Raw genomic sequence first — 26,411 nt, 5'->3', positions numbered from 1 at the left:
GTAAAAATGTGCATAATAAATATTACAGTTCAACATTTCTGTCAACGAAGATTTGATAGCCTGCGACACACGTTTCAGGGCGGCACCGTGCCATGCAGGTGGCTGTGGTTGTAAACAAACCGGCGGGTGTCAGCATGGCCATGCCATGGATCCCAAAGGGAAAAAGAGAAAGATAGCCGATGAGATCAGAGAATTTAAGGCAGAATGGACCGAATCATTTGCTTTCATTGCCATTGCGGAAGGATTGCCTGCATGTTTGCTTGCGTAATGAGAAGTTGGCGAACAACAAAAAGAGAGACATTTAGAAAGACATTTTCAGGGAAAGGCATGCTTCATTTGCAGCCGACTACCCAGTTGGGACTGAGAGAAAAAGTGCGATTGCAGTAGCCTACTTCTGGAGAAATTTTGTTGCAGCCTGAGAGATATTAAAACGTGGAAAACAACGGTTCACGGATGGTGATTACACGAAGTTGAACTTAAAGCACCAGCGGAGTAGTCACGTGGTGTGTCATTCTCTCCGAGATTCGCTGTAGGGAAAAACATTTAATTATGAAAGCTCATTATGTAGCCTCGTTGTAGCCTAGGCCTACTTAGTCATTTTGATAGTAGGCTAATATAGATAATATACACTTACAGCCTGTGTTACCATCATATAAGGCTTACATAAGGCTTTTCATTTTTTGCGGCTCCAGACAGATTTGTTTTTTGTTTTTTTGGTCCAAAATGGCTCTTTGAACATTTTGGGTTGCCGACCCCTGGACTAGGCGCACAATGAAAATGGAGTCCGGTGTTGGAGGTTGTGCGTTGCACGCTCGTAATTTACGCTGTGTGTCAGGTAACGTTAACGTAACGATAGATTTCACAGTAGAACTGTCGACCTTGTAATGACTTTGCGTATTTGTGTTTGCAGTCCCATGTGGTTTTATTAAGAGGTTCCTCTTGATTTTCTCGATTGTAGCTGTTGGATTAATAAATTGTGGTTTATGGTTTATTCCGACTCCACTATCTCGGTTCTATCTCGGGCAGTTTTGCTCTGGATGGAATCGATTCGCCCAGTCATTTTGAAGTCATTATTTCATGCCTGCCTGTTGCCGTCTGAAATAGTTCTGTATCTGGTTATTTTAATGCCATTGGGGAGCATCGACGGATCCTAAATGGTGTTTATTTCTTATTGATAATACAGCCCCCCACATTTTGGATTGCACATTGTGTTCAGTATGTGCTGTATACTTTCATGAATCAGACCCAAAATGCTGAAATTGTACATGAAGTCCTTCAAGCTATGTTGAACAAGAACAGCCATCCTTGGACTATATTTGGCCAGTAAAGAAAGTGCAGATCCTGGCATCTGGATAGGATGACGCTTACTTTGTTTGAGATTCGGAAGTAAATTGTGGCCTTCAGTTACTTTTTAAGTTATGTGGGTGGGTACAAACATGCACAGAGACACAGTAGTAGCAAGATATGCAGCATAGCCTACTGGCAAAGTTAATAGAGGCCACTGGCGACAGGGATTCACTGCCATAACTGCATAAAGTATGTCAACTTCATTCACATGATTGATGTATTAAGCGGGTGAAACTGGTCAAATAGAAAATCACATGAATACCACAGCCACTGCTGTTTCCCTGCAGTGCATCACTCCCTAATCCTACACTAGCTTGTCCCAGTACAAGTGTGTGAATTTGTGTTGTCCTTTGTGACTTAACACTTAGGGTCTTATTCATTGCTCCAAGATCCTGTTCTGATCCTCCCGTCTATTGTAGTTGCTTTCTATTGTACATTATTAGAATGCCTTAGCCCCTTTATTATGATATCCTCAGGGTTGAAGCTGATTCAGGTATCTTGTAAGCCTAATTTATTTTTGCCTTTGCCAATCAAGTCCTTACTCCCGCCCATGTGCAGCATCCAGCATGCCAGCTATGAGAATGGTTTGCTTACTGTATCCCAATGTGAAAGCCATCACCATTTGCTATTCAGTGTTATTCAATCAATCTATCGTCTGTCTTAAGTGTTATTTGATGTTTACAATCCCTTGACAGATTTCATAGCAAAAACAGCACAAGCAGCAAGTGAATAATAATGATTATACTGTAGATGCGCCCCATGGTTGTGTTTGAGCCCCTGTCTGCTGTGTGGTCACCGCTTGGTTGCTCATCTGTGGCATTTGTGAGCCCATAATTAATCAAAACAAGGACTGCAGTAGAAATATGTTTTATTTTATGAAGCATAAAAATAGTATATCAATTCAAATATTATATTATATTTAAAATCCAAGATCTTAGCGTTGACTAATGTGCCTCAAAGTCAACTGCCCATGAGCAGAGGTCTGTGTAGTGATCGTCTGAATGGCTGGAGGCCCAGTCAGCAAAACAGTTCAGGTTGAGTGAGAAGTGGACTTCCACTTGGCGACTCAAAGGGTCTGGTGATGTAGATGTTGGTGGCTTCACAGCACGATCGAATAACAGATCCATATCCTCCAGGTCCTCAGAGCTGTTGTCTTGGCCATTACAAATGTTGGCGTTCAACTCCGATTCAAAGTCCAGGATGCCTTTTATTGGATCTTCTGATGCTGTTTTAGCTCCCCAGATTCCACATAGAGACTTTTCAAAGTCGGAAAGTGGTCCCCAAAGCTGATATATTTTCATCCTGTGGAAACATTTTATTGTTTTTTTTTTTTGTTTTTTTTTTCAGTCTTTCCAGGCTCACTGTCTCATTTCTTTCTCACTCAGCATGAACATTAATCATGAGTTACTGTTACAAAAACAGAAAATCTAACAGACTCACATGGAAAGGCTCTCCTCAGTGTAAGCGCAGTCAGTTGCTAAATTAAAAATGTGACTTCTCAGGCAACTTAGAATGTTATTGCTTTGATGACAGGTGACAGAGGTGACATCTTCAGAATTTGTTTATGATGACAACAGTGATGTCATGTACTGTAATTGTTCCTTCGCATTAAGGAATAAAAACATAACCATTAAGCATTAATGGTTATGTGTATGGTATTTAGCGAACGCTTTTGTCCAGAGCAACTGACATTACATTAACATTAAAATGAATTAAGCTTGATAAAATAAAGAAAAACAATATTATTAATAGACTAAACAGAATTTAACAGAGTATTAACAATAGGCCACAAGCATTAATGTATGCATATTTGTATCACTATTGGGTATTTTATAGGGTATCTAAATGTATATTTTAGATATCATAGCTATCATATTGTATAGGCCTAGGCCTATGTAAATCATATTCATGTAAATAGATTATATTTTATGTGACAGTGTACAGGTAGAAATGTTGCAGGCCTGATCACTGTTTGGAAAAAATGGTTTACACAATGTGATTGTCAGCAGAACCTGTCTATATTTTATTTGGTAACCGCTCTCACACAGTTTAAAAAAACGCGACCTTCGGCCCAGTTCACTGTAGGGATGAGTGTGACCAATGGTGACTTAAAAGAAACAAGAAACAAGAGCACATTGTCGCTTCCTCTGATTGGCTTGTAGTCCAATTTTCAGAGACACTGAACATGTTATGCGGGATCTCATTCGCTGAATGAGCAGGCGGCACCACAACGACAGCCTCTAGCGTCATACTTGTCCTCACCTTCCGCAAGTGTGAGTGTTTTGGCAGGGACGAGAGGATCTTGCCTAGCTACGTTAACCGCACCAGGGTCTCGACATGACTGGCAGGGTGCTTGTCGGAGTTAAACGGGTCATTGACTATGCTGTAAAGGTATTTTACCACATTTCTGTACAACACCAGAAATACAAACTGTTAGCATTGTGTTTGGCAAACGATAACTTGGAACGCTTTCTGATAACGTTACCCAACCCAAGCGAATGAACATGTTAGCACCCGTAGCTAGCCTTAGCAACCAATACCAATAGATCATATATTTTGTGTCATAACGTTTAGTTAACATTAAAAATCAGTTGTCACCATAAATTGGCTTGCTAGCTGTCTACGCTGAGTGGTCGAGGTTGGCAGAGTGCACTGAGGAGTCAGACCAAGGTCAACATTACTAGAGAGCATTCCAGATTTAAAGTGGTGGCTCATTTTGGGATTGAAAAGGCGTCAATTTCGGATGTTTATTTAATATACGTTGGTCACTTACGGTGACCAGTTAGCCAGAAAGTAGGTGAATAATCAAGCTATCAACAGCTGGTTTAGGCGTAAAACAGTCGTTCCAATCATTGGAGCAAGGTAAACGTTAGCAAGCTAGCTAACGTTAGCCTGTTAGCAAAGCAAGGAAGGCATCGTTAAGTTAACGTAACGTTACCTCACTCAGAAGCGACAACAAATACCAAACAGACGTAAACAAACTGTACTTGTTAATTATATCAGTAGAAAACTCTGTGATTAACGTGATTGCATTTTAAAAGTAAAGTGACACCTGGCTAAAAGATAAGGTTACGCGTAACATGGAAAAGTTTCATTGCAACTAATTCCCATTCATTTGGAGTGTCCCTGGTTATGTGCCAGTTGCGGACGCTTCGCCTCGCGCGAGTGTTAAAATAAATTAAAAAACAAAAAAGCTAGTCGAAGAGTCTATTGCAGTTCTGCTATACTGTATCTTCACTCGTTTCAGTGTCCAGTGCACAATTGGACACGTCTCCCTCTTGTCCTTGATTGAAGACTTGTCAAAGCATTTTAATGTGTGGCCTATTCGCCTCGTGTCGGACTCAAAGTTAGCTAGACAACCCTACACCACGATGTCAGGACTCAGGTTTAGCCTGTTGAAATCGCCCCAGCTGTTCCTGGGTAGGCCAGATAGGTCCTGTCAATTCTACCTTCAGCTGGCTGAGGTCGTATATGCCTGGCCCTCGTCGCAGTCGTCCATGGCGCAAGACACCAAATCGGTCCTTATCTGTCAAGCATGACTGGAAAGGTTATGGACAAGTAGACACCTATCCTCCACTGGATCGCAAAGATCTGTGGTCAAATTGTTCCCATGTTATTTATTTGGATGATTTCATTATTCACCATATTAATAGCTTAAAGTAAACTGAATTATTTGATTGAGCTGAAATGACTCCTTGAATTCACAGAAAGTTTACTCATCGATCATTTTGTTATTTTGTGCTCACCGTGATCTTGGTATCCCCAATTGAAAGATTGTTTTCTGTTGACAACTCACAATTACTTTTCTTAAACATTTTCTCTAGATTCGTGTGAAGCCAGACCGCAGTGGAGTGGTGACAGATGGCGTGAAGCACTCTATGAACCCCTTCTGTGAGATAGCCATGGAAGAGGCTGTCAAGCTCAAGGAGAAGAAACTGATCAAAGAAGTGGTGGCTGTCAGCTGTGGTCCACAGCAAGCTCAGGTGAGGACATTGCATCTGCTTACCTTGGGCCACAGACACCAGAGGCTTCAACCATGTTTTGAGGCACCAGCTGTCATGCTGCTTCAAATATTTTTGACCTTCTACCACCATCTTAGGATACAGCTCATTTTTGTTAGGAATAAGCAGTGTGCATTTTGAGCTTTATCTTTCACCCTAGCTGTCTAGAGACAGAAAACTGAGTTTGTGTCACTGTAGGGTTGAACATAAAAAAAAAACATGTTCCCCCACTAGATAACATTTCTACTGGCCGCTTCTGTATGTTTTTGCCAGTGGGAATGAATAGTGGCGGTGACGTTCGTGATTGACCCGGGTTCAGTTCTCCATCATTGCGAGCCTGTGATGCTTTGGATGAAAGTGTCGGCTAAATGTTTGTCAGCTTTAACTTTAATCTTTAATTTTTTATAAATAATCCATTAGTATGTGTTAATTGGAAGTGGATGCTAGGGGTGCTGCACAGAATATAAAACGTGAGTTCAAGGTCACTGCCGTTCCTCTTCATCTCTGATATAGCCGTGACGGTCACTGTCCACTGTATTTATTATTATTTTTTACGCCAACACTGCATCTAGTTGTGGAGAATTCTGACAAGTAACAGCGACAGTTAAGTGATTTCATCTAGGCTATTTAAACTTTGCAACCAATCCACGGTTCACCTGCAGCCGAATCGCTGGGGGCGCTCAATACGGAGCACAGATCAAGTCTGTGCTATCCCAAGTGGATGCATACTCGAATGCTCAAGTTGAATTTGTTTGAGCAGCAGATTGAATTTAGTGTGTGTAAATTATCAATGAATTCTTGGCACGTGCGTGAGTTGTGATGTATCCTGAGTACTTTCACTGTTTCAGCTTTTTAATCATTTGCCAACATTGAGTTGCCAGTCGCATAATCTTCATCGCTGAAAGTTTTGATTTTTTGATTTGATTTGATTTATTTGACCAACTCATATTTAAAATAAAAGAACATGATACAGATCATAGACCGCACCATCTCTTTCAACAAGAAAGTCAGGATTACACAAAAAAGCCCTGAGGCTTATTTCCATTGTGGTCCCACCAAGGAAGCAAGAGAGACAGATGACAACAGGTCTTAATCAGTCAAGAATGGTGGTGTGACATTAGACCCCCCCCCCCCCCAAAAAAAGAAATAATAACAATAAATAGATTAAATAACCTCCATAAATAAAAATTACAGACACTTGCAAATAGCAGACAAATACTGTCAATAGCAGGACCTAAGACCTATCCCTCAGCCATTTTCTTATTGTACATTTAAAACTCTCCAGATGTCTTATTGACTTAAAATGACTTGGCAATCCATTCCACAGACTAGAAGCTACACACAAAAAAGAAGCTTTCCCTATGTTAGTTTTTACTCTAGGAAGTACAAAGTCTGTGGACCTGCCCCTAGTGGAGTAGTGATGCACATCTCTCACTCTGTTAAAATAATTCATTAAATATCTAGGAACATCACCAAAGACAATCCTATGGACAACACTCAGCTCAATCTGAGATACTCTAACATCTACTCTTAGCCATCCAACATTTCTAAAGTGTGGGGAGTCCAGATGTGTTCTTGGATGTATACTGTGTATCTAGATAATTCTGTGGCAGTGATTCCTGGGTCTTGCTGACTTTGTAATTCATGAGAGCATCCATCATAAAACTAATTTTCTCACTTCCACCCAAAAACAAAACAGTGTTTTTGAAATTGTCACTGTAAGGGGAGTTTTCCTCTGACTCAGCCTCTACAAAACAAACCTATGGCCTCCATGATGGCACCAGACGATAGTCAGTAAAGTTTGATACGATCCACCGCTGAGGAGGTTTAGAGCAGAAATCTAGCCTTAATGAAAAGATTGAAAAGACTTTTGTCAAGCTAGACTATATGCAGTTGTCATTGAGGTTTCAGAAGTTTGCATGTGGGGTTGGTGTGTCTTGGTCTGTCTGTTGTGTTGAAGACATTATGTGCTCCAACAGATGTGTGATCATTTTGAGTAGTGTTGATGGATGCATTTGGTTTTTCACCAGTTGGTGTGTCGGCAGCCGAGGATCTGTGCTTAAGCCACCATTACTCACCACTGTTGCTCTGAGCAAAGACACGTAAACTGTAAAAGCTGGCGGGCTTTATAGTCTACATGTCTTTGTCTTTGCATGTCTTTGGAGTATTCATAGAGAAACATCAAGCTGCTGTCTGTGCTTGTGTAAACAGAATCTGTCCCTTTTGTACCCTATCTACAGGAAACCATCCGCACAGCGTTGGCCATGGGAGCGGACAGAGGCATCCACGTTCAGGTTACTGGCAAGGATTACGACACCCTGGGCCCCCTGCAGGTCTCCAAGATCATGGCAGCCCTTGCCAAGAAGGAGGAGGCGAAGCTCGTCATCCTTGGAAAACAGGTGTGAACCACAAAAACTTCCACTACCGGACATAAACACATCAAACAACGGCATTCTTGTTGTGTGTGTGCATCTCCATCGTAAACAGCTATCAGTGTTCAACAGCTGTGTGCACAATGTGTTCAGAGTGTATTGGATGAAGTAGAGTTATTTATTTTTTATTCTTTTCGTTTTATTTGGTTTGTTTGTTTGTGTGTTTGTTTGTTTGTTTGTTCTTGCTTATTTTTTGTTCATTCAGCCCTTTGTAGCCCGGCAGTATTTGCCTTCTGCCTCAGCAGGACGTTAACAGTGCATACGCTCTGTCTCAGCTGTCCTTTTAAGTTTCCCGGCCCCAGTGTCCTCAAGGGTTTGTTTTATTTTAGTTTTGTTTCTCTCGAGTCTCCTGTTCCTCTTCTCTATCGCTCGCTCTCAGCATCTGCCTGTCAATGAAGTTCAGTCGGAGGCAAATTAAACAGGCTTATGGGGATTATGCTAATTTCAACCAGGGAGAAGGGCCCCCTCATTGGCCTGATTAGTATCATTAATCTCCCAAATTCACTCCACACTCCGGCACCGAGGAGCTTGCTCTTTAAAGCACGTCGGCCCATCAACGCGTTCCTCAAAGTAAGATTTACAAGCACTCGGAGTGTGAGGGGAAATGACTGCAGTTAGCTGGGGTGCTTGTACTGTCATGTTCTGTCAGAGTAATTCCATGACTCTTCCCCACTTGTTTACTTGTGTGATGGCGTTTTTGTTTCTCATGTGCGTGTTTGTGTGTGTGTGCACTGACAGGCCATCGATGACGACTGCAACCAGACTGGTCAGATGACCGCAGCCTTGTTGGACTGGCCCCAGGTCAGTATGTGGTCTGCTTTGCAGGCTTATCTTATCCTTGATGATGACCTTTGCACCACTTTCTGCTGTTTGCCAATGACTCACATCGCATAAATGATATGATAGATTCTGGAATATATCTCACTCTAAATGTACACTTACATGCCGTGTTTTGTCGTTCTCTTTTGAAACTGTTGCAAATGAGAGGTGTGTGTGTTTGTGTCTTCACGCTTGCTGTGCCGACTACTGCTACCATTTTCATGGACATTTCAGTGAACACTTGTGTGCTTTCTACTGCATGGCATGTTGTGTGAGAGTTTTTTGTCGTGTATCTTATCAGAGTGAGATGAGACCAGTTTGATTCAGCTAGCACTAGGAACAGAGCTGTCCAAAAACCTAGGGCAAAGTCAGCCAATCACCTTTGTGGGGAGGGAAGGGGAAGTCTGTGTGTGTGTGTGTGTGTCCGTGTGTGTGTCCGTGACCCATTCTTACCACTAGAGGTCATCCTGGGCAAACTCATAGTGCATGATCAGTTTGTTCCGTAAGCTCAATGGTCCCTCTGGGATGGATGTGCTTGTCTATCCAAATGCTTTCTAAATGCATGAATGGAAAGGTGACTTTGAATTGCTTTTGTGGTAGAGAAGGATATCTCTCTTCCTCCCCATCCGTCCTCCCGTCCTCTCTGTCTTTCTCTCTCCCTCTATCACTCTGATTCGTCATTGTTCGTAAGATAGAATCAAATCAATTCAATATCTGAGATGAAGGCTATTCTTTGCTATTGAATCTTTTTAACTTGAGCGTTCACTATAGCCCTATTGTGTCGGCTGAAATTCTACACAATAGTTTTTTTCCCTCCGTGTCTACATCTTACATGCTCGCATGACAAAAAGGCTGACTCTTCATTTTTCCCTCCTTTTTTTCCTTGAATGAATTTCCAGACCATTAATCCTTCATTGACATGTTATATCGGGCAGTAGAAATGACCAACCTTTTTACATGTCACGCAGATGGATGTAGCTGCCTTCCTCTGAATCCGTCTCTTCTTCGTTCACAGGGAACGTTTGCTTCAGAAGTCACTATAGAGGGGGATAAGATCAAGGTGGTGAGAGAAATTGACGGGGGGCTGGAGACCATTAAAATCAACATGCCAGCAGTGTTGACCGCAGACCTTCGTCTCAACACGCCCAGATACGCCACCTTGCCCAATATCATGGTATGGCGCTGCTTTCACACGCTCTGATGTTTTCTTTCATGTCCCCTCTCTCACTACTTAATTCTTCCTAGTTGAGTTCTGCAGTGTTTGTTAGTTTGTTCACTTGTTTGTTTGTTCCCCTCTCTTTTCCTCCCTCATTTTTAAAGTCTGGCAGAGTCTGTTAGAGTTTACATAGCACAGTGTGCACTAAGATACTGAAAACAATAGCCACTACCCCTTCCAATACCCTGTGTTATATCCTACGCCATCTCTGACTCTGCCCCCGCAGAAAGCCAAGAAGAAGAAGATTGCCAGTGTGAATCCTGCAGACCTCGGGGTGGACCTGACGTCGCGCATTGAGACCGTGAGGGTGGACGATCCCCCTCAGAGAGAGGCTGGGGTGAAGGTGGAGACCGTGGACGACCTGGTCACCAAACTCAAGGACACGGGCACGATATAGACGCCGCATGACCGCGTGTGAGCACGGAGACTTAGAATGGGGTGAGAGGCCGGCGCACTACAGCACTTACAGATGCAGCGTCTCAGACATTATGGTTATGGGATCTGGCGGACGCTTTTGTCCAAAGCGACATACAAAAGTAAAAATAATGCAATAACTAATTTAACAGTGAACAATTTAAAAAGTTGGTCAAACTACATTAGAATAGCAATATTAAACAATGTCCATTCAATCAATCATATATTGACAATAATGGCATGGTAATGCTAGATTAAGATTAAGTAGCAAATAACAATGTTAATTCAGTCGGCCTAATGAAAATAAGCAATGCTATATTATACAAACCATAACCCTTTAGAAACGCTAATAGACTAAATGCATGTTCAACAGATATGTGACCCTGTAAAGCGGAACCAGTCGTTTCGGTAAAATTAATTAAATTAAGTTATTGTGCTCACGTGAACGGCCATAAACTAAGCTTTCCAACGATATGTATATCGAGGGTATTACACAAACTATCGCTAAGATAACAGCATCCAAAGTTGACATGGTTCTCCTGTCACGATATGCCAGAAGAGGAGAAATCACCTTTTTAAGCAGCGCGTGCACAAAGGGAATGACAGCAAATGTGTTGAATCTTCGCCGGGTTTAACAGTCAAAACGTATGTTTTTCCGTGAAATGCGTTCACGATATGAAACTGTAGACTGTATACAGTCGAATGAGGCGAAAACGTGAAATTCAACATTTTAACACGGAAGTTTGTTATTGTTGATTTTCTCAAAATAACGTTGTGCGCAAAACGACTGATTTCGCTATGAATGGTCACATATGACTTATGAAAGATATGAAAGATCCAAAACTACAGAAATAGATTGGAGAGTACTGGGCAACTCATTTCACCAACAAGATTACAGATGCAGCATCAGAGAGATTGCAGAAGTAGCATCTCAGAAATTGCAGATTCAGTATCAGAGAGAGATTGCAGTGCTTACAAATACAACATCACAGGATCACTGCAACAATGAATTGATTTCAATAGTTTGCCAACTGTTTTGATGATTAATTCATCAAGTTGAGTCATCTTTTTGTTAGTAATAGATAACCATTGGCATTCCTTCTTAGATTTGTGATGCCATTCTCTAGCATGTCTTTGTGCCATCACTACAGCTGATTATGCGCTGACTGTCGTAGCAATGAGCCTGACTCTTTTGCATTGTAGTCAAGCTGCAGGTTTGGTACCCTAGAGCCCCAGGTTTGAGGCTGAGTGGGCCAACTGCTCCCTTTGCTACTGTCTGATATAGCCAAATTATGTCCACTGGGACCTTTTGCAATCTAAGACCGCGTTTAGACTACCAGTTTTAAGTGACCCAAATCCAACTTTTTGCTCTCATGTGGCACGTACTGTATTCGATCTGTTCCACAACAGTGTAAACACTAGTAAAAAAAACACATGAATTTGTTCTTGTGTCTACAGTCTAAACAGACAAATCGGATATTCCAATGCAATGCGTCCCAAACGTCATTAATCTGTGACAATTTTGCGCCTGTTAATGACACAATTCAGAGTGGGCGGCAACTCGCTCCCACCAGTCCTGCGTCCTTTCGCGGACGACGTAAATCTCCCCTTCAATTGAGGTGGCAGCAATAATTGCAGCGTAAGCGTATGCTGATATGATTGCCCGTTTCTTCCTTCCCTATTTTAGAATTTTGGTAGCCTAATATATCAAGAGGACATCGCAGGGTTTTGAATGCGAAGAGCAAACTTAATTCTGTCGAGTCCATTCTGGAACAGCAAGTGTTTGTTTTCAGCAGCCTATTTGTTAATTAGGCTAGTTGACGTAGACATGCATTATAGGTCTTGTGTGACTGAAATTTTTAACCAGTGTTGAAATAAAATGAATGTGTTTTCTGTGTTAACTGGTGCAGTACCCATAGGCTAAAAATAACGTTTTCCAAGAAACTTTTAGCCCATGCGCATGCAGGCCATTTCAATTGTCTGGCAAATGTAACAATACATGATCGGTTTTGGGTCACTGGCGAAAGTAGGTGTAAACATGCAATCAAAAAAATTGGATATGAGCATATCCGATCTGCAGTCTAAACGCAGCCTAATTAAGTTGATCTCATCTCCTTTAATTGTGCCTAAGAGGATGAACTGCATATCAAAAAAAGGTTTGTTACATAGTCACTACCCTCTACTGCTAGAGAACTAAATTCTCTTTCTTTTATCTTTTTGTCAAGGTTTCCACAGTGGAACCAGGACCGATTCTCCTCAAGTTCATTGTGATGTCACCAACTCAGCCTGGCTCCACCCCCACGGCCCTCTCTACTTGTGTCTCCGCCTCCCAGCCTTTCTGCGGCACTAATGTAAGATATTGAGAAGGTGCTGAGAGATCCCATCTCCTTGAAGACTGCCTTTTGTCAATAGTGTTTTATTTTTATCTATAAATAAAGCTGCTTTTCTACCAGGTAATGCACTATTACTGTGTGTATGAGTTGATGGACTAAGAGGGGATTTTGCACTCTCTCGAGCAGACATTCATCAGCCCTATAATTCCATTCTCCTTTGGTGCCTGACTGTAGATGTGTTGTAATTAATACTTCAGTATTTTGAATGTTACAAAAAGTTCAAACCTGTTCTGATCATCTCACCACTTAAGTTCATAGTGTAAGCTATGTAATTTCCATATTAAGTTATGTGGTCAACGTGGACCCAGGAGGTACTGTGCATGACTAAGCATTTAGATAATTAGGGCAGTCTTGACTAGATTGTTTCTCTCAGCAAAGAGATGAGTGATGGAGGGATTTAAGAAACACGAAAAAAATAATAATACCGCAAGCGCCTCGTAACTGTTCTCTGATTGTACAGAACCCATCCAGAACAATAAAGATCTGTTTTTCCTTATCACTTTTACTGTCCGTCACTAGATGCTTCATTGGTAATAAAGTAATGTTGTATGGTGCTATACAATGTCACTTCATAATGCTACACAATGTCACAATGCGTTTAAAAAAAAAAGGGAAAAAAAAAGGTCTGATTTATGGCTGGATTTTAAGACAACAGCTCGACTATCATATCAAGTTATTGAGCCCCCTTTTGTCATCAGAAGCCTATAAGCAGGGCTGCTGATAGCCTGGGCAGTAAACCCTCATTGCATTACTCAGCGCATTCCTCATGCCATTGCCTGGGGTAAAATTTCAGGTAAGATTTAGCAGGCTTTCCTGGTACTAGTTTGTGCCTCCAAACACAAAAAGCAGGACATGGAAGCTAGAGCTGTAGGCCAACAGAATCACACAGAGAAGTTGCAGGAAGAGTAACTCCTGGAGTGGAATGATGAAGTCAGTACTATGATGTATAGTGCTGGAACTGAAAATGTCTTAAAGGGATAATCCGGAGTGAAATGCACTTTAGATCAATTTTTCGGACTATTGGGAGTACATACGTTGAGTTGACACCAAAATCATGTCATTCGGATGTATTTTGAGAAAGTTCGAGTTCACCGTTTTTAGCCAAAACTCGTTAGCCTGTAAGTGACCGGGGCAGGTCCTTTCGCCACTACAAAACGCTATTTTTATACCTCTTCTACTGTTCCAAACAACACTACACTTACGTGGTAGTGAGTAGAGGGTCCCTAAAGCCAAACCGAAGTATCCCCACGTCTTTATGTGGTCGGATAGAGAGTCCAGAATGAATTTAATCGAGTCAGTACCTTTCCGGAAATGTTAGTAAAGTGTTGTTGAAGCGTTGCGCTGCTGCCGCAGTGACATTTCCGGAAGGTACTGACTCGATTAAATTCATTCTGGACTCTCTATCCGACCACATAAAGACGTGGGGATACTTCGGTTTGGCTTTAGGGACCCTCTACTCACTACCACGTAAGTGTAGTGTTGTTTGGAACAGTAGAAGAGGTATTAAAAAAGCGTTTTGTAGCGGCGAAAGGACACGCCCCGGTCACTTCCAGGCTAACGAGTTTTGGCTAAAAACGGTGAGCTCGAACTTTCTCAAAATACATCCGAATGACATGATTTTGGTGTCAACTCAACGTATGTACCCCCAATAGTCCGAAAAATTGATCTAAAGTGCATTTCACTCCGGATTATCCCTTTAAGATTTGAAGAAGATGACCAATGACCTTGAACGCCAAAGAAGGTGTTCCTCGTAAGAGTGGAATAATTGCTTTCTTGTGTGTCTGTGCCAATGTATTCTCCGTAGAGCGGAGCTGCTATTGTTAAGATAAAAATATATAATCCAGAAGTATTTAGTTACTCATTAACAAGCGTCATTTTTGAACAAAGAATGTGAAATGGAGATTAATAACCAGTGATACCAGGATTTTAAAATGTTTCACAAATTAATTACGTCCTCATCAGTCCATGTTCTGTTTGTCTTGGGCGCTGGAGTCCTGTGGAGATTGTCTTTTGTGCCTGTTAATGAAGCAAATGTTGAGAAATAAAGCTCACATTTAATCACATTACTTCCCCAAGCATTGCATTCAGGAAAACGGGGATGAAGAGAGAGAGAGAGAGAGAGAGAGCTGCTTGTGATCCTGCAAACAGTATACCACTTGATATGCATTGCATTTTGGTAGGCTTTTTTGGGGGGGGTCCCCTCACAATAAGGATTGTGAAGATAAGCTTGTCGGTATAGGTCCAAAAATGAAAGATTTACAGAAAAGGAATAAAACTGCTTAGGTTTCATTTTATTTTATACAGACTTATTCAAATGTGACCGTGGCCATGAGCCAACTAGCTGTGGTTTAGACTTTAAGTAGGCTATATATTCCATCACAATTTCATTGATTCATGGAGATGCATATAAGCAATGGTCCCACATTTTGTCTTTCATGCAAAAGGTTTGGAGGGGAGCCTGACAAAACTGCAAGAGGTTCTGAATGTGTTAAGCTGTGAATTTATGACATCTTCAGAGTAGGCTATGACACTTGAGGACTATGGAATAGCCTATAGAAGACAAACACAATGTAATTGTACGTGAAATGCAGATGTATTAAAACAAAAAGGCCTGAAACAGACGTAGAACAGCTACGTCACTTCTGACTGGGAAACTAAATAAGGCGTGATCTCTCACGTGTGTAGCCTATTTAAAGTGATTTCCATGCGCGCACAGGTGAGTTCCACCTGCCAAATGCTGACACTGCTACCTGTGTCTAGAAAAGGAGCCTTACCATCAACAGAGGAGTGGTTGTTGTCATTCTATCCCTGGGTTCATTTGTTTTCCCAAGGACGAAGAAGGGAGAAATAAACGAGCTACAGGCTGATTAGGTTAGCATATAGGCTATCATTTATTAGAGATTTTTAGAAAAGCAACTGTTTCTTGTTATCTTCTTCTTCTTCTTTTTTTTTTTGCTTGGTGCGCTTGGGGAACATGACGCTTTTCAACAGCGTTGAATTTCACCACTCGTATTTTGGACTACTTCTGATTTTCCTCATTAAAGGTCAGACGCCTTGCGTTATAGCCTATGCATGTTATGTCTGTGTTGTCATAAATCAATGTACTAGTCTGTTTAAAGAAAAGCCATGTCCTTCGGCGTTCCCCGCCGATTTTTAAGTCGCAACATGTTAAATGTGAATTAGGCTCTTTGTGTTACGGATTATTGTTTCAAATGTGCTTAATATGGTGACCATGTCAGCATTCTTATTGGTTGTGTTGTTAACAGCCTTGTCATTTTTTAGATTTCACACAATTATCGTGGTATAAGAGAACTTGTATAGGCTACTTTCAAGGAAGGCATTTTCTTACAATGGTCTCCTTTGAGTTTGGATAGGCCATACCAAGAACCACACACACACACACACACACGCGCGTTATTCTTTCTTAATCCTGCTGTCTTTGCAGGATGCGACTCATCATCGTCTTTGTTCGAAGCCCAGGTTGGCAGCAAGGTGAGCTTTAACATTACCTACAGCAGTCAGAACCCATCACCACAGGTGTCCTGGTGGAAAGATGGCAAATCCATTGCTCAGCGGACTGTTGGTACTGGCGAACCGCATATTGCTCCTGGGTATGGAGATGTTCTGTCGCAGGAGGATGATGGTTCTCTGACATTCACCAACGTGACTGTTGACTACAATGGAACCTATGAAGTTGTTGTGATACAGGTGGGGTCCGAGGAGGCCAGAGCATCATTCACCCTAATAGTTTATGGTGAGTTCAAAGCACATCAGTAAAGTAGTCACCTAATCAGATTTGTGTTCACGTATAAACCAATGCACTAGTTTATTTGTAGGCCTATGGTGCCTTTTGGTCAATATTTAGTTAATGCTATTTCCAATCACCATGTCATTGTTTTTTGTTGATCTCACAGACCAAATTGAAGAAGTCTCGCTGCATATGTGGCCAAATGATGCTGTTGAAGGCAATGGAACATTCTCTTTAAATTACACCACAGTAAAAGGAGAGGCTAAAGAGGTCCAGTGGCTCTTCAATGGGACAGAACTGCAGAACGGTCCTCACTACTCCGTGAGTGGGAAGAGCCTCTCCATCATTCATCCACGCCGAACAGACACGGGCCTGTACAGCGTCACCCTTAAGAACCCATTCAGCTCCGGAACCTCCTCGAGAAACGTCACCGTTTTGTGTAAGTGAGCCAGACATGGATTCATGCTGCTATGCTGCTTGTGCCTCGCTTATGATGATTGCTGTGGTATAGATGTCCCTCTGGCTTCATATTGATCCCCACATGATTAACAAGTTTGTCTTTTGTTTATTTGCTAGAACTGCTGTTTTTAATTTTACTCCACTTGAGCTTCCAGTGTTTCAGCCCTTTGAGCAATGGTTGCATGGTGTTTGTTTTTCCACGGATCAATTTCTCATTTTTGTTCTCATAAAAAGCAGCAACTCTTGAGCATTTAATATGGATTTGACTTGAAATTGCATTTCATCATTTTCTGCCTCGGGCCAATCACTCCAGCATCTTCCCTGCATGTTCTGCTCACATTTGCTGTTTAGTCACACTGCACCACACCACTCCATCCCTTCATTCATAGTGAGGCTCCACAGGTAAAAAAAAAAAAAAAGCCTCTGAGCGTTTTCCGCAATGAAATACCTGCAGCAAGGCTTTTTAATAAAGCAAGCTAGCAGCCAGGCTCTCTGATCTGTGCTTGGCATCTTTGGTTTCCTCTCAGATGGACCAGACCAACCCATGCTGGATGTGAGCCCAACAAAGGACTTCTTTGTTTTGGGGGAGTCTCTGTCGCTCTCTTGTGGGGCGCAAGGAGAGCCTTTGCCATCCGTCTCCTGGGCTTTCACAGGACAGGCTGTTCCCAGTGCTCAGCCAGGGGCACTTCACATCACCAATGCCCAGACTAACCAGAGCGGGGCTTACACCTGCATGCTGAAGAACGACAAAACTGGAGCACAGCTGAACAAGAGTGTCACTGTTAACATCTTTGGTAGGTCTTCACCATTTATTTAGACTACACGAAGAGACACATTTCAGCAACTGATTCACATCATGGTTTCAAAGGCCTCACTGGTTTACGTTTAGAGGCATATATTGGAATGACTTATACAGCACACATGGTGTGAAAGCAGTGTATTCCTATTACGATGCTTATAGTTGCATCAAGTGATTTTGCCAGCTGGCAAGCTCATCCTCAGCAGTGTTGAGGTAATGGACTGTATCATTAATTCTGTGTGTGTGTGTGAGTGAGTGAGGGAGAGCGAGAATGTTTTACAAAGTGCCAAAGCGATCTCTGCAGTTCCACAGCGGTGTTCAATTTTCTGCCTCCTTCGCTTCCGCAGAGAGCCCTGCAGGCAGCCCTGTGTGTTCCGTTTACGCCATGGATGAGAGCACAGCGCTGCGCTACCACTGCCAGTGGCCAGGGGGCACCCCTGGGGCACAGCTGTCCTTCCCCGCTCTCAACACCTCCACCCCCGGGATCGGGGAGCTCAACGTGACCGTGAATGACCCCCAGAGCTTAGACGGGACCGAGGTGGCATGTGTCATCCACCACCCCGTTTACCAAGGACACTGCAACACCACTGCACGCACGTTTCTACCCCTTCCTTCTTTTTCTTAGTCTTGTTTTGAAAATATATCAGCTAACGCCCTGAGCATGGGGTCACGATTGCCGTTAAATGGAAAAAGAGATCAATTTCAATTCCTCTTTTTGTTCCGTTTCAGTAAATTTAGCTTTTCTTTTTTTCTGTTTCTGAAGGCAAGACGGCAGGCTTCCTTCCCTCTGTTAATGCCACTGTAAATGAGAAGGGCAAGCTGGTGGTGACCATCAGATGTCTCGCTGATGCCATACCAAATGCCACAGTCACCTGGTCAATGTCTGGCGAGGACGTCAGCTCTCTGAGTGACCATGAGATCAGCATGGACACCACCTGGCTCCATATTGTGAATTTCAACATCACTGCTGGCCTTCACACTTACAAATGCACTGCTGCCAATCCTTTAGGGAGACAAAGCAGAGAAATAATTCTGGAAGGTATATACGTATAACATGGTTGCAGCGTGTTACTTCCCCATATCTTATCCAATAGTATATGATTTTGTTTCAGAAATGGAATTATTTTGACAACAAATGCCAATAACACTTCAATTTAAGGAAGAATCCGCACACTTCAAAACAATTTTTGCACAAAGACTTGAAGTGTGCGGATTCTTCCTTAAAATATCAAGTTTACTCTTAATCCTCCACCTCACACGGATGAGCGGTGATTTTTTACTTTTTTGCTTATATAAAATCTATATAGGACTCTCACAGATTCTTTTCAAGGTACACCAGCAGCTATGGTGAAGTAGTCCAAGACAGTTTTATTGCTTACTCTTTCTTTTTCTCCTAATTCCTTTCAGGTCCTGCCATTTCAAAAGCAAGTCTTTCCTCAAATGAAGAAGGGACCGTAATTATGCTCAATTGGGATGTACCATCTACGGCTATAGTTACAGGTAGAGTCACCACCTCACAATTGGTCGGCCTGGTTGCAATTTCCAGATCCATTGTTTTGAGTATGTGTCACTTCGGATAATAGTGTCTGCTAAGTGCTAAATACCAATCACTGTACTGTTACTTTAAGTGTATCCTTAGTTTCAGATGGAATAAGTTAAAAATGTAAGCTTTGCTTGTAGCAATATTAAGCTACTTGGGCAGTTCTGTTTGAAGAACATGCATACAAGATAGTGTGTGGAGTGTAGTCTCTCTCCTTCAATTCTTGAGTGGTAAACCATGAATCATACTTTCCCAAGCTGAGGTTTATAGTAAACACACACTGAACCACTGTGAGAGTGGTGATCTGTTGAGGCAGTCACCATTTGAGACCGAATCCCAAACACATGAAATAGGGGTGTAAACATTACAGCTATGTGAAAAGACTGAAACTAACCTTCGTGTCCTGTCCACACATGCATTTTCCTTCTTGTTGCTTTTTTTAACTTCTACTTCGTCATCTACTAGTGGAGCTTAAACCGGTTGCTCTGAGTCGGTGCCTTTCCAGGAGTTTACCATGATAATTTAGTAACCAACTTTGATGTCAGACATACTGAAGACCCTTTTTTTTTTACTTTCCTTTCAATTGCCTGTACAATTTCTGTAAAATTTCTGTAAAGTCTGTACTTACACTGCACACTGCACAGAAAAGATAAGTTGTAATAAAAATGCATCAGACTTCAGTATATTACTCCATGCAATGTCAACTTTATAAGGGAAATGCCTTAAGAACATGCACTTGTAATGTAGTAGAAAGGGTCTAAGCCTAATTTCCATCCAGTTATTTTCAAAACTTGTTTTTGAAAGGTCTGCATTTTGGTCTTCACTTCACAGTAATAAATAGCATGTGTACACCGGTCATTGCTCCACACCGAATATTCTCACTCTTGCTTTGCCTCTATCCAGGGTTTGATATCCAGATGAAGGGCCCTGACCTCTCTGATCCATCCACCAACAAAATGGTCAGCCGCAGTCAGCGAGCCAAGGAATACCAGACCCTCCAGGTGAGGCCTGCTTCCTCAAGAAGTACAGAAATCTCAGGACTTGACCCCGAAGCAAGATACCACTTCCAGGTCATCCCCATGGCAGGCAAAATCGCTGGGGAGCCATCGGAGCGGTTGGTTATTGGGCCAGGTGAGACACAGACACAGATATCTTCACATGAAATCCATGGGGAAAAAATGGATATTCATGTCTTTAATAATTCAAAGCAACACTAAAGAGTTTTACGTACCTTAAAATAATGTTTCCAAAATCATCTCAGTGGTTTATCAAGAGGTAACAGGGTGAACGGGTCTTCTGCATTCACTTTGCGGCTCTCTATCAGGTATAACCTTACTATGTAACTTTACTAGATCGGGTAGCGTACCTGTAGTTTGATGAAATGAGACATAAGATTTGATTTGACTTGCTTCGATGTCGCAATACATCATACATTCATAAAATTATGCAACATACTCTACCTTGTCTGTGGACATCATTATTTGCTGCATAAACAAATAGCATGCGTGCGACAGAGAAAAAGTGCTTAGTGTTGCTTTAAAGAGTGATTTAAAAAAAGAGGATTGATCGGTCTTTTTGCCTTACCTCATCCTTTAAATATTGATAATTAAATGATGTAGCCATGAAAATGGCTAGTTTGAAATTTGCTTGCTTCAAATATGTACCTTGCTGTTGCAATGTTAGCCTACTGTATACTTCACTTTATTTATCCTTTACCTTAATAACCAAGGCCTTATTTGAAAGTGTAGCTCTTGCTTTGGATTGGCTCTGTTTGTTTTAGCAACGGTAATGGAGGAGGTAATCACCGTTAATGCAGTGTCATCTTGTGTGTTTAAATGTTTGTGCTCAGCTTTCTTTGAACTCAGAACTTGACTTCTCTCCTTTTGCCTTCTCTCCCTGTCTTCTCTCTTCTGAGAACCACAGTTCATTTTTGTAAACTGTGACATATTGTCACATCTCCATCTAGATAAAAATGTCACAGAGTCATCGTAAGCAGATTGCAAACCATTTTACGCTTTTCTCAAGGGGTGTTCAGAGTACTGACAGTAGTCTTTACTTTCTTGGAATACATATACCAATGTATAAAAGCTAAAATGTTAAGATTGATATTTATCATGACATTTAGTTGAACAACAACAAAAAAGAAACTTGGAAAAAAAAGAAAAAAAAAACTAAACCTCCTTGGGCTCACTAAAGCTGTCTCACTGTGTGTGTTTCTGTCTGTTGTGTTAACTCATCTGTGCGTGTTCGTAACTCATCGGTGCGTGTTTGTAGCTCATGTGTGTTCATCACTCCTCCGTGTGTGCTGGTATTGTCCATGTGCGTTCCTAACTGGTTTGTGTGTGTGTGTGTGTGTGTTAGGAGGTCTGAGTGGCCCGGCCATCGCTGGCATTGCTGCTGGGATCCCCTGCAGCCTGCTGGTCCTGCTGCTCATCTGCGTTGTGTTCCCCTGCGTCCTTTACCACAAGAAAAGGAGTAGGTGTCCACCTTTTGGTATTAGCGTGAAGCTCATTTTCATTGATTCAAGAATGCACTAATCAAGAATATAGAATCAATTATTCTATAATTGAATGTTAATGTTAAGCACTTATTTGGAAGTTATATTTTAACACTTGACATTACACTAATCTCTTGCATCTGTTTCACAGACAGTGAAGCAAGATATCCTGTTTCCAGGGCTGTTGAGAAGGTAATAAATCGGTAGACATATTGTTGTGGAATTCCGTGTTGTCATTACTTTATTCTTGCTTTCTTAATATTGATTCATGATATTCTCTCCTAGGCTGTAGCAACTCTGACCTCCCCCCACCACCTTTTAACAAATGGTTTGAAATTGCCGCCAGACTACAGCCTTCACCAGGTAATGAACTGAAACCTTCAATCTGAATATTTTATGGTTGTTTACTTTAAATCTAATCTCTCTCTCTCTCTCTCTCTCTCTCTCTCTCTCTCTCTCTCTCTCTCTCTCTCTCTCTCTCTCTCTCTCTCTAGCCTCCTGTTGTGGGACACTCTTTTCCTATGCCCTCAGAGCTTCCCCCTGTGAGGATGGCTACCACTGTATGAAGCAAGCTGACTTTCCTTTCTGTTACTATGGAGGGTTTTTTTTTAAACAATTTTTAAATGCTTTTATGGCAATGTAAGTATTTGTTCATATTTATTGTTGACATCAGCTTTTGTATTGAATCTTAGGTATCACAATGGGCATGCCTACCTCTGTTAGTGGGCTCTTAATAGTGACTCTGTGTGAGATATATTCATGTTTACCATCTGATTTTTCATTCAGTTGAATTATTAAACTATGTATGTCAAATCCGTGTATGTGCACAAATAAATATTTGTTTGCTTAATCAGTAAGAATGCATCTGGAGATCACACAGACTCATCACACATCAAATATTTGCTCAAACTTTCCTTAGAGTTTTGATATATCCGTTTTGATTTGGCAGTGTTTTTTTCCTGAAGAAATTCCTGCATACTGTAGATGAGGTGAGGATAATGCTGATACTGCTTGCAGATATCCATCATTTTAGGAAGCCACATCAGGCTGGTCAAAAAGGGAGTGTTTGAAGGACTGTATTTGTCCTGATGCAACCCACAAAATGCAGAAAAATTATCCACTTCCAAAGTGCCGATAAAAGGATTTTGAATAAAACACTCCAGGAATACTATAGGTATTATATTATAGGTTTACTGTTTTTTCATATTAAACTACGTTATTCCCCTAATTAAGACGAGTTGATACATACCTCTCACGTTTCAATGCGTGCACTCACTGGCTCTGGCACGCGGCGCAACTTTGATAGCACTTAGCTAGCCCAAAACATTCATTAGGATCCAAACAAAGATGAAGTTAGAAGCGACCAAACACCTCCATGTTTTCCCTATTAAAATACAGTTACACGTGCAGTCACACGACCAAGTATGGTGAGACAAAATAAAATGTGGTGCATTTCTAAGCAGGTAAGAGGAATAATTATATTGTGTTGCGCAGTAATATCCTCACTCTTGAACTTTCTGTTTCACTTTGGAGTGAGGATATTACTGTGCAGAGTCTAAGTGCTCCCAATATCATTCCGCCACACAATATAGTTATCCCTTTGAACTCCATGCATACCTTTTTCAAGTTTGTGTGAAAGTTTGTTCTTTAAGTTTGTATAAAGTGTGACTTTATATGAGAGGTTTAATGGTTACTTTGCTCAGGCTTTTTGGATAGGTATAAGCTTATGGGTGGTTCTCTGTGTGATCACTAGAGGGTGCTGTTAACGGATGAACTCCAGCAAAAGAAGCAATCTCTCACACCAGAGACCTTTATGCATATTTGTCTACATTAAGGACATACTGTACATGTTCTACTCCATGAAATCATGCTTGGTCTGTTACATGTTTTAATAACTTAAAAATAACGTCCATGCAAAACCTAAAAGTAAAACTGAATCCGAGTTAACAATTTGATATGCAGAGAGGCCTCTGCTCATGATAACAGATGTGGTTTAAGTTCTGAAAAAAGCAGGATTTCCTTTTTTTACATGTATATGCAGCAAAAAACTTACTATTAAAAGTGTGAGATTAACATGGGAGCTATTTTTGTTGTAGGAGATAACCAATAATTCAAACTTTATTTTTTGTGACTCTTGTGTCTTGTTATTAGTGGCATTGTGGCATGTTATTAGTCATATTACAGGTCTATTTGTGTTGTTTCCTTATCACTGGGTGACCTCGTTCACATTTCCTGTGAGGATGCTCAAGAGGCATGGCCACAGTTTTCACTGCTGCACTTATTAGGACCTCTGCATAGCGAAGCGGCAGGCATTTAGGTTTAGTCATATTTTGTAAACTTTTTTTTGTGCAGAGCAAATTTCCATCAAGGATTCCCGGGAGACTGAAAGACCGGGGTGCACGAAACTTGGTGGACATGCAGCCCCACAAGGGTAGCATGGAACCATTGTTTTTTCCGGTTTTGATCCGTCGCCGTCGTATGACACCCTCTGAATGCATGCCAAGTTTCGTGGAACTCTGTTCATGGGGGGCCATACAATTAATTAATTTATGTGTACATTTAGTGACTGTACACCAACTGGCCTGTAGATGGCCAGGTACAGTTTTCTGTAAATATCTCGAGAACCATAGAGCCTTGGGGCCATGCCAACCCATCCAATAACCACTCATTTAATTTAGTTGGCCACCTAGTCAAAAATGAAAAAGTTCAAATGAGGCATCTGTCACACTCACAAGTGGACATACACACACACAGACACATAAAACTCACACACAAATGCAGGCAAGCAGACACACACACACATACACACACACAAAGTTCTCTGTGAATGTCTCTTGTTCTAATTTATAGTGCCACCTAGTCAAAAATGAAAAACTTAAAATGAGGCATTGTAATCACAGGTATCTTTGGTTGACAGATTCAAAACTGCACAACATTTGAAGTGTAGGATCATTATGACATGCTCTGAATGTATGCCAAGTTTTGTGTAATTTGGTTCATGGGGGACCATACAATAAATGAACATATACTGTACACTATGCACACGCATCCACAAACGCATATAAAGATACATGCACGCACATGCAGGCACACACACACACACACACACACACACACACAAACAAACACACACATAAACACATAAACACACACACACACACACACACACACACACACACACACACACACACACAAACACACACATAAACACACACACACACACACACATTCATACACGCGCACAGTCTCATACACACACATCCATAAACACGTACATGCCACTCACAAACACACCCACTCATATGCACCCCCCCCCCCCCACACACACACACACACTCATAAAAGTGAACATACACACACAAGTGAACATACACACAGAGAGACACATAAAACACACACACAAATGCAGGCAACCAGACGCGCACACACACACACACACACATCCCATTACCACCACCACACACACTCTCAAACAAAAACTCAAAGACAGAGAAGCACACATACACAAAGGCAAGCGCACACAAGCGCACACTCATCTACAGGCATAAAGGTTGCAGCAGGGGATGGAGGACATGGAATAAAATTGACAAGCATGATTTATTTTTGCGGAGAGAATGTGCAGGACAGAGCGGCGGTCATATTTTGTACCGCTTTGCAGTACATCTAGTTACATTCTGTTCTTAATCACATTTTGCACAATGTCCCAACTTCCTCTGTTGGATTGTAATTTGAGAAATGCTAATAATTGTTGATGTAGTTTCAGATCTGAAAAGAGAGCAGGAAGTTGGTCACATCCCGTTTTTGCTCACTGTTCTGTCACTTGGGGTTATCATTCATCTTTGTTTCCTGTGTTAATGAACGTATTCATTTAACTGAATGCCACATCAGCAGTTTCCGTACTATTCACATTGTGGCTTTGAAGAGGTAGAAATATCTTTGCTTGATGGTCAGTTTGTTAACCGTGCCTCAGATGTGGTATAGTGAAGGGTGAAGAGATAGCTATTCTGTTGGACTGTGTGCATTATGCAGTAGTGTATGGACATACTAGGTTGGGTGAACCCTACCTGACCTGCCAGTGAACTTGGAGGTCGCCCAGCAGCTCAGGGTGGAAACCTGGACATCTATCTCCTCTGTTCAAATGATGAAACAATATAAGATTAATGCTTCTTAACATGAAATTGCAAATAATTTGTGGAATTTCACCATCTACACAATATCATATTCAGAGAATCCAGAGAGACATGGCTGAAATTAATATTGGATGACCTAGTCTTTTGGACCAATCATTGTATGGGCACAGGAAAACTTCCGATAGCATCTCAACTTTTTCTGATTTGGGGTCGTAGAGTATATACTATATAGCTCATGTTTATGGTTCAGAAAACCTGACTTCCTATTTTACATTGTTCAGAGAGCTGTAGTTGAATGTGTTTTATAGGGTTGCTTTGTATACTATTAAGTGGTCTTTTCAAACTGAGTGCCCTCATTCCTTCGTAATTTTCCAGACAAGTGGTGTGGTTGCCGTGGCTGCATATCCAGTTACAATTAGAATAAGCCAATCAATAAAATACTTCTGTCTTGTGTAAAGGAGAGGCTCTTAGCGGTAAGCGGTTTTAAAGTATCATTCGTCTATTTCCTAATCTCATTTTCATGTCCTTACAACAGCCTGAGGATGTCATTGCTTCTTGAGGTTTCTCAAGGCAGCTGATTGTTGTTCCATCAGTCCAAGCCACCAGGATTCCAGGA

The 26,411-nt window shown here is 41.5% G+C and overlaps 2 protein-coding genes across 2 annotated transcripts; both read left to right on the top strand.

The window, feature by feature from the left end:
• Positions 1-3,577: 3,577 nt before the first annotated feature.
• etfb (electron transfer flavoprotein subunit beta) lies at positions 3,578-13,118 on the top strand. The gene is made up of 7 exons (XM_062538585.1): positions 3,578-3,738; positions 5,172-5,330; positions 7,589-7,747; positions 8,519-8,581; positions 9,615-9,773; positions 10,042-10,253; positions 12,455-13,118. The coding sequence occupies exons 1-6, from the start codon at positions 3,685-3,687 to the stop codon at positions 10,210-10,212; spliced, it is 765 nt and encodes a 254-aa protein (XP_062394569.1). The 5' UTR covers positions 3,578-3,684; the 3' UTR covers positions 10,213-10,253; positions 12,455-13,118.
• Positions 13,119-15,194: 2,076 nt separating this feature from the next.
• Positions 15,195-22,515, top strand: vsig10l (V-set and immunoglobulin domain containing 10 like). Its single transcript, XM_062538583.1, has 12 exons — positions 15,195-15,666; positions 16,068-16,376; positions 16,537-16,809; positions 17,357-17,623; positions 17,976-18,221; positions 18,392-18,667; positions 19,036-19,128; positions 20,072-20,299; positions 21,530-21,643; positions 21,817-21,857; positions 21,951-22,028; positions 22,160-22,515. The coding sequence occupies exons 1-12, from the start codon at positions 15,597-15,599 to the stop codon at positions 22,229-22,231; spliced, it is 2,067 nt and encodes a 688-aa protein (XP_062394567.1). The 5' UTR covers positions 15,195-15,596; the 3' UTR covers positions 22,232-22,515.
• The last annotated feature ends 3,896 nt before the right edge of the window (positions 22,516-26,411 follow it).

Source organism: Sardina pilchardus, chromosome 6, assembly GCF_963854185.1.
Source record: "Sardina pilchardus chromosome 6, fSarPil1.1, whole genome shotgun sequence".
NCBI lineage: Eukaryota > Metazoa > Chordata > Actinopteri > Clupeiformes > Clupeidae > Sardina > Sardina pilchardus.
Note: the sequence above shows the minus strand (reverse complement) of the source record. Positions and strands in the feature narration are given on the sequence as shown.

Excerpts from the sequence above, each read along its gene's own strand:
- etfb (XM_062538585.1), top strand. The coding sequence starts at position 3,685 with ATGACTGGCAGGGTGCTTGTCGGAGTTAAACGGGTCATTGACTATGCT. Across the intron at positions 5,331-7,588 it reads GTGGTCCACAGCAAGCTCAG|GAAACCATCCGCACAGCGTT; the intron begins GTGAGGACATTG and ends CCCTATCTACAG. Across the intron at positions 7,748-8,518 it reads TCGTCATCCTTGGAAAACAG|GCCATCGATGACGACTGCAA; the intron begins GTGTGAACCACA and ends GTGCACTGACAG.
- vsig10l (XM_062538583.1), top strand. The coding sequence starts at position 15,597 with ATGACGCTTTTCAACAGCGTTGAATTTCACCACTCGTATTTTGGACTA. Across the intron at positions 15,667-16,067 it reads TCTGATTTTCCTCATTAAAG|GATGCGACTCATCATCGTCT; the intron begins GTCAGACGCCTT and ends CTGTCTTTGCAG. Across the intron at positions 21,858-21,950 it reads TTTCCAGGGCTGTTGAGAAG|GCTGTAGCAACTCTGACCTC; the intron begins GTAATAAATCGG and ends ATTCTCTCCTAG.